At 41.1% G+C, this 8,393-nt stretch overlaps 1 protein-coding gene across 1 annotated transcript in view; it reads right to left on the bottom strand.

Annotated features, from left to right (window-relative positions):
• Positions 1–586: 586 nt before the first annotated feature.
• Positions 587–8,393, bottom strand: part of kcnn3 (potassium intermediate/small conductance calcium-activated channel, subfamily N, member 3) — an 82,470-nt gene continuing 74,663 nt past the window's right edge. The window contains exons 7-8 of the mRNA XM_036134272.1: positions 8,097–8,207; positions 587–1,498 (exon numbers count right to left, since the gene is read on the bottom strand). Of these exons, the coding sequence (XP_035990165.1) occupies positions 1,466–1,498; positions 8,097–8,207 (144 nt within the window). The 3' untranslated portion in view covers positions 587–1,465. The remainder of the gene's footprint in view (positions 1,499–8,096; positions 8,208–8,393) is intronic.

Genomic DNA, 8,393 nt, shown 5'->3' with positions numbered 1-8,393 from the left:
TGGTATTGGATTGTGTAAAGCAGACTAAAAGCCCTGGAACAACCCAAACCTCGATGTTACTGAAAATGTGTAGACCATGACTGAATGCAAGACCCCAACAAATTTAAATGAAGTCTACTAATTATGCCAAGAATTTGCATCATCCGACTAAAACTTTCTCTTTATTCCCGAGATAAAGGGAACCTGGTTAAAATGTCTACCGCGAGCTGGAATTCTCTGGCACAACAACCTCGATATCCACAATAAAGCCAGTTTTACATCAACGTGGACTGACAGGGTGCTGACCAAAAAGAAGCATCTGCACTAAAATCAACATCTTGAAAGCTACGTTGAAGCTTGAAGCTCCCCAAAAAAGACAAAACAAAAATATCCCCTGGAAAAAGTATAATGTTCAAACATTCAACTAATTGACCACAGTGACAATTATGATAGGGATGATGAAGGGGATGCGTTCAAACATAAGAACAATGTACCAAGCAGCATTGTAAAGTGGTGGAAGCAGCATTGTAAAGTGGGGCTTTATTACTAAAAGTTGAGAAATGGGGGGGGGGGGGGGGATAACTGGAGACTATCTTCAATTTATTCATCTTATTTGAAGTTCTGACCTCAACTGCAGTGAAAAATGTGTAGACTCGGCATGAAAGCCTGTTTAAAATGGCTCTATAATTGCTGTCATAAACAACGGTCAAATGTCCGGCCGGAATTAAGCTCATTGACGTCTGCAGAAAGCCTGTGGTGGAGGTGCAACTTTCTAAGAGACACTTAACCCAACATGAGATTGGGGTGTGTGCTAATAGTTTCATCTGGATGTTAAAGTCAAGGTTGTGTGGATTGGAGAAATATTCAAACCTGTGCTCCTAGTTCTTGTTTTTTTTTTCTTTTTTCTTTTGGTTTGTTAAATCTGCTGTATGCTGTGCAAACACTCCATACTGGAAATAAATATAGTTTATAAGAATCATTTAAAGCCCCAAATTAATATGACTTTTAAGTCACGATGGTTAAGCATTCACTTTTGACTGAGACTGTAAGTAGTCAGTCGGTTTGATTTAAAAACACTTTGGTGTTGTCAAAAAGAAAAAAAAGAGGAGGCCACTTCTCTTACTCTGCAGCTTTGTTAACGCTCAGATTTATATACTTAGGGCACTACTCTAAGAAACAACTTTAAATCTGAAGAAAGAAAACTGCCTCAGGCCAAGAACCATACATTTATATGCACCTTTAATGTGCCACATAAAAAAAAAACAAAAAAAAACTCACCTCTTGACATCAAACATGGGCACTTCACACCTCACAGACAGCAGGGCTGCATTAACTGTTGTTTAATTAACATTGTTTTAATCCTATCAAAAGGGACAGCCTTTGCTTCACCGAGTGCCAAATGCAAATTAACACTGTGCACTGAACTGATAAGGTTATTAGATCTTTCCTTCGCAGACAGCAACGCGCCGAAAAAGATGCTCGGATGTCACCATCCCTCCTGACGCATGTGTCTAAAGATCTGATGTGAAGATAAAAGAGCACAACTCAAATTATTTTGAAGCGCCGTGTCAGGCAGGATCACCCGAATACATTTTTCACCTAAAAAAAGGCTAAGTTTGTTAAGCAGATGTCTAAGGAAAAAGTTGCCTGCCTACCAGAGGTGCCTGGCGTGCGACTATTTCGGGGCGACGGTACGAAGCCACACCCAGGACTCATTACATAGCGACCCCTCGTTCAGATCAGCTGAGCGCTTCCCTCTTTGGCATTTAGCTGACATTCTTGTTAATCCTTCAAAGGGAACGAGGCTCTCACCGAGGTAGAAAGCCAGGTCCGTGCGCTGTTCAGCCATCGTTGTGTGTCGGCACATGTACAATTACGGCAGGATGTAGAATCTCTTGTTACATTATTCATTACAAAGCCCTGACTGATTGTGTTCCCCGCGATAATATGACAAAGAATAGCTCCCGTCGCGTAAATCCACCAGGACGCGACAGCTTTGTTCGCTGGTCTGTAAGCGGTAAAGGGCAGGAGATAATTACAGGTGCGTATACTGTTGAACCTTTTGGAAATATCAGGAAGGAGCACACTGCCTGCATGACACCTCCCTTACTCAACCCTGCAAGGATGGCCTTCACTTTAAAACCAACACCATCACGTTTTTTTTTTTGAGGGGACCAGTATACACTGATTACCCTGAGAACTTTTCTTTTGTTGTAAATTCGTCCGTTGCAGGGGGTGGCAGGTCCAGGAGGGAAACCAGGACATCCCTCTCCGCCTCGTTCTGGAGGATCTCAAGGCGTCACCACATGAGGAGGGATATACCGGTTGATACCGTCAGACATTCAGCTGATTACCTGTCTGTCAGTATGGAGGCCGTACAGAACAGAGTGATAGCCAGACGCTGCTACACGAGCGACACCGCAATGGCTTTGTTTGTTGTTAAGTGTGGCAATCGGAGACAAAGACATGACATAAAACACTTAATCATTTATCAGTCCATATCACAAACGGGGAAGAGTAAACAGAGGAATTATCAAGACAAAGGGTTTGGTTGCCATAAAATAGGATTCATGGTATGCCACACAGACTGGCGACCTGTCCAGGGTGTACCCCGCCTCTCGTCCACTGACAGCTGGAGATAGGTACCAGCACCCCTTTAGAAAATGGATGGATGGATGGATGGATGGATGGATGGATGGATGGATGGATGGATGGATGGATGGGTATGCAACACTACCCAACATCACTGAATGTGTTTCAACAAATCCCTTTGAATTAATCACCATAATAACTAACGGTGGTTTTTATCCACTGTTTGCACATTTGCTGCTACAGTAAAAGAGCAACAAGTAGCACGAGGGTCTTTAAATTAAAGGAAAAAAAGGTTTTGTTTTCCCCTTCACAGTTTTTATACCTTGAACTGCAGAAAGCAAACGTTGACTGACAGATGGTTCAGCCAATCACCTGCCAAATATTGCAGAACGACTGCCCCTTTTTCCAAGCAGTCTGCACACAGGACTACCCCAGATGGTTCTGCACAAGAAACCATCTGGCCAAGCAGGTTTACCAATGCACCGATTTCCCTTTTCACTACTTTAACTTCATTAATTGCAGCTGAGTCTACTGTTTGCACAAAACTACAAAGGTTTTAATATTTAGAAGAGAAAAGAAATAGAAACATCCTTTAGTTTTGGGAGAAGAATATTTTTCAGAGGTCCACAAGAATCCTAAATGATTACAATTTCTCAGCTACTACTACAGTTTAATGAAAGAATCCAGCCAAGGGGTTCGTAAAAAACGTAGAAAAAGTAATCAATGAATAATTATATAAATTTAAGACATAACTGAAGGTCATTTAAAACCTTGAACGGGAAATCTGGGTTTAGCTAAAACAGTTTAACGCCAACTGAGATTTTTTTTATGATCCTGCAGAAACCTTGTTAAAGGAGCTATCCCTGAATTTATTTTGGTCTCGTTTTCCTGAGCTACCTCTATAGTTATGCTGCTATAGGCTTAGGCTACTGGAGGACATCAGGGCCTATATTTCTCACTCTACTGATTTCTACTGTTCTCCAGTTTTGCACTGCATTGCATTGAAATGACAGTTGTCATTTAAGCTTTTAACTTTTTGCTCTCTCTCTTTTCTCTTCATAGTAGGTACACCTGGTCTGACGTTCTGTTAACTGTGACATCATCCAGGAAAGACAGATCACCCGCTATTATCATCTAATGTAGAACAGATTACTGGATCAATGTGTGCTTCTGTGCTTTTTTATCTCTCTTGTTGTGTCTCTGCTCTGTCTTCTGTAACCCCAGTCGGTCGAGGCAGATGACCGTTCATACTGAGCCCGGTTCTGCTGGAGGTTTTTCCTCCCTGTTAAAGGGGAGTTTTTCTTTCCACTGTCGCTTCATGCTTGCTCAGTATGAGGGATTGCTGCAAAGCCATGGACAATGCAGACGACTCTCCCTGTAGCTCTACGCTTCTCCAGGAGTGAATGCTGCTTGTCGGGACTTTGAAGCAATCAACTGGTTCCCTTATATAGGACATTTTTGACCAATCTGTGTAATCTGACCCAATCTGTAGAATATGATTGATTTTGACTTGGTAAATTGCCTCGAGATGACATGTTTCATGAATTGGCGCTATATAAATAAAATTGAATTGAATTGAATTAAGAAAAATGCTTTTCACGCAATGCATTATGAGTTGCATGACGTAATTCGACAATAGTGATTAACTGACTGCACGATCAAGCAAGTGTTTTTAGCAGGAATAAGCAGCGAAATGGGGACAACCCAGGACGGCTTTTCCAAGGTTATCATACCGTCAGAAACGCTGGCTCATGCTTACTACTGATCTCGCATTCTCAGCTCTACTCGGCTCGCTTGAAACTCTGGCCGAGTAGATGCTAAAAAAGCAGCAGGCAACGCGTACCTTTACCTGATGGTACCTTAAAAAACAATTCTGGTCCAGTAGGTATTAGTGGTAAAGGGGCTTTCTTCTGAAAATGTTAGGTGCTGGACAGAAAATGAGTGAAAAAGCTGCCAAGGTTCATAGAAAAGAAAATACCTCAGATAGCCCAGAGTTATAGTTACCATTATCACTTAGTTATAAGACAGTCTGGAAAAATAACTATGAAAAACAATGACTCAAGTCTGTATATGCAAACACACTAATGTAAATTACAAATGGCGTTTAATTTTTTGTGAAAGATTGGGAGGAACCGAGGAAGACGACAGGGGGGCGAGGCAGAATAGTTCTAAAGCCTATTTGTATCTTCTGTTGATATTTCATCCATGTTCAAAATATCGATCAGCCAACCCTTCTCAGACACCCAGATAACCCTGCTGCCATAATGTACCCTACATATTTGATATGGGAGCTATTTTTAAAACTTGGGTCTTTCAGCTGTATGAAAAATTGAAAAGCACTGGAGGAGGGAGGGAGTGAGAGATGAAGGGAAGGAGGCGGGGAGGGGCAAGAAAAGGAGAGGGCGAAGGGTGGCAGAAAGAGAAAGAGGGAAAGAAAGGGATTTACTGTAAGAGAGACAAATGTCAGAGGAAAGGGGAGGTGGTGGGATGGCCATGTGGGAGGAAAAAGATTGGTGATGGAAAGAAAAAGAGAGGTGGCAAATGAGGGTGCAGAGCAGGCAGAGCTGGATGGAGATGACCTTTTTATCGCTCAAGTAACACGGTTTTCTGTCACAACAATGCGCGCCGGTGGTGTGATGTGGTAGTTTAGGAGGATGAAAGGCGCCAGAGTTTAACCAGAAACTGAAAATCAGTTAAATCCTGTCATACTAAACCCAGTCATGTTCAACCACAAACGTCTACATATTTTACAGGGATCTCATGTGATAAAGACATAAAATCTGGCAGCTTCGACACAAAGAAGCGCAAACTTGAGAAGTGGAGGGAACATGGTTTTCGATACTTTGTAGAGGAAGCTTTTGCTGCAAGCAGAGAGACGAGTCTTTCGGGGTACATCTCTACCAGGTTTGCATGTGTAGAGAAGGAATTTCTTTGTCTAGTCTTTGCAAAAAAAAATGTAAACTGCCAGATTATGGATGAAAAACTTTTTACTACAGATTTTCCATTTCATTTTGGTCTGGACTTTGGCTGGTCCATTTTAACACATGAATATAATTTAATCTAAACCATACTATTGTTGCTCTGGCTGTAAATTCAGGGTTGTTGTTGGAAGGTGAACCTCTCCTCAGGTCTCAAGTCTTTCAAAGCCTCTATAGCAGGTTTCCTTCAAGGATTATTTGAAGGTGTATTTTGTTCTTTCCAACTCTAATTAGCTGCTCTTCCTTCCCACAGCATGCTGCGTCCACCATCATGTCTCATTGCTACGGATTATGTATTCTGGGTGATATGCAGTATTAATTGTCTGTCAAATATCTTGCTTATGATCTCATCTGACCAGAGCAACCTGTTCAAAATATTTGTTGTGCTGTTCCATACAAATCTTGAGGCAGACTGGAATTGGGTATCGTATGGATTTCTTTCTTTGTCGTATTCTTCCACGAAGGCCCGATTTGTGGAGGGTGCAACTCCTATAGTCGTCATGTTGACGGATTAATTCACCTGAGCTGTGGCTCTCTGCAGCTCCTCCAGAGTTACCATGGGCCTTTTTTCACTGCTTTTCTGATTACCGGTCATCTAGCCCAACAATACCAGTTTAAACTTCTCCACGACTCTATCCCTGCATCGCCTGATTTGTTCCCTGGATTTTATGACACAGAGTTTTCAGAAATGTTCACCAACAAACTTTTAAACCACAAGTTTTACCGCTTACTTACCTATTACACCGTATATATTTTTTACAATTATATATTGAAAATTTTTTTTTGTGTTTTTCCTTTCATACTGGTAATAAATTAAGAACAGATTGTTAAATCTAAGTATTTACCCTGCTGGTATTTAGCTAAATAAGGCACATTTGGTCATAAATCTGGCCGCTAGATGAAGTCTTAGTGCTTTCAATATGAACTTTGCAATGTGTTGAATATTCATCAAGAGGCATAAGTGGTATACATACATCACCTTGGCTGTGTGTCGGGGAATTAGTGGCCAAAAGGTCAATTAATGAAGGTGGATTTTAAAGAAAATTGGTTACACGGGGCTTTATTTAGGGTTCCACAGTAAATGAGGTTGATTAAAAATAAGTGACTTTGTGGAACAGTTTGAATACAGACATTAAGCAAAGTTTAAGCATAAACATATTGAACAGAAGGTATATAAATATTTCTTAATAGGCATATGGAAGATGAAGAATACATGTAAATATGTAAACACTTAGAACATTATAAAATGATTCAGGTATTTATACTGCTTAAAGGCATACTATGCAACATTTTTCAGTTAATTAATGTGTTCCATACCGTTTTGGATGATTAAATGAGTCATTTCAGGTCGAACAAAGGTTTTCTCGGCCGCACTGGTGGTCTGTGGGGGAAATACCGCACTTGCAATTGCAAGAGCTCACGGCCCGCACTCACAGAAGTCTCGCTTTACGACGAGAACTCCATGTGTTTTTGCCCTGCCATTCACTATATGCACGCACGAAAGCAACAACAAAGAACCGCGTGTTAACGTCAAATTAACATGCAAGCATATCGAGTTTTATTATTATTATTATTATTTATTTATTTTTTATGTTGGCGAGACGCTACCGCGGCGGCGAGGCGGCTGCCGCGGCTTGGCGAGGCGGTGGCGGTAGCGTCTCGCCAACATAAAAAAAAAAAATAAATAATAATAATAAAACTGGCGAGGCGGCGGCCGCGGCTTGGCGAGGCCAGGCGGCTTGGCGAGGTGGTTTGGCGAGGCGGCCGCCGCCTCGCCAAGATAGCGGTGAGGAAACCCTGATGTTCATACCTTCACTGTGTTAGTCATTGGTCGTACTACCGTTTTTTCGACTTTTCGTTGCGTTCGCCTGTCTGCTAAGCTCAAAACAACCGCGCCTGGCTTGATGGAGAAACCAGAACAGCTGAGCATCTTTACGACAGTGCACTTTTACTTTCGCCCTCTGGGGGGAGCCTCGCTGGAAAATCAACCCCGGTTGCATAGTATACCTTTAAAATTGTGTTTTATTTTGAAATGGATGCATTTTATGGCCATTGATATAGAAACTTATTTAATTATTTGAATTTTTGATATATCATATAGTTTATGTATATTATAGAGGCAGTATATGGACAAAAAGAATAAAGGGAGGGAATATAAAAGTGTAAACTTTTACCCTCTCCTTTTTCAAACATCTAGCTAGAATGATTTGTTTTGATGATTCCCTTGACATTTAGTGCTTTCTTCTTTTTAATATTATTATTAAAGCAACGTTGTCTGAAATTGTTCGAAATAAATAAAAAGATTCAAATTCAAAGACACAGTTGTCAGATTCCTATTTGCAAAAGGAAACAAAGAATTAAACCACAAATCACTTTTCTTTCACTGCACAAAATGCTCTAGAACATAAAGTCTCAATAAATTACATCGAAATCTTTTGCTACAATATAAAAAAAAACCCATAAAAAATAATACGGAGTATAAAAACTTTTTTATGTGTGCTTTACAACAGTCCACTAACAAAAAAAAGAAAAGAAGCGTGTACACACCCTCTTGGTGAGCTGCGTGTCCATCATGAAGTTGTGCACGTGTTTCTCAGCTTTGGTCAGCTCCAGCTTCCTGGCTACCACAGCAACCACCAGAGCTGTGCATCCTGCACCCTGAGAGAGAGAGACACACACAGAGAGAAGGAGAAAGGGAGGCGGAGAAAATAAACAGGCAGGGTGCAGACACATTAATATGGGAGATATCTGGATGGGGAGCTACCCCAGACAATTGAAGGTTTTGCAAGGGCAAATACAAGGAGCTGAATGACAGAAGGAGAAGTGAATAGGGGGAGAGGAGAG

The sequence above is a fragment of the Fundulus heteroclitus genome, chromosome 3, assembly GCF_011125445.2.
Source record: "Fundulus heteroclitus isolate FHET01 chromosome 3, MU-UCD_Fhet_4.1, whole genome shotgun sequence".
NCBI classification, from domain to species: Eukaryota; Metazoa; Chordata; class Actinopteri; order Cyprinodontiformes; family Fundulidae; genus Fundulus; species Fundulus heteroclitus.
The sequence above is the reverse complement of the archived record's forward strand: the minus strand, read 5'-3'. Positions and strand labels throughout refer to the sequence as shown.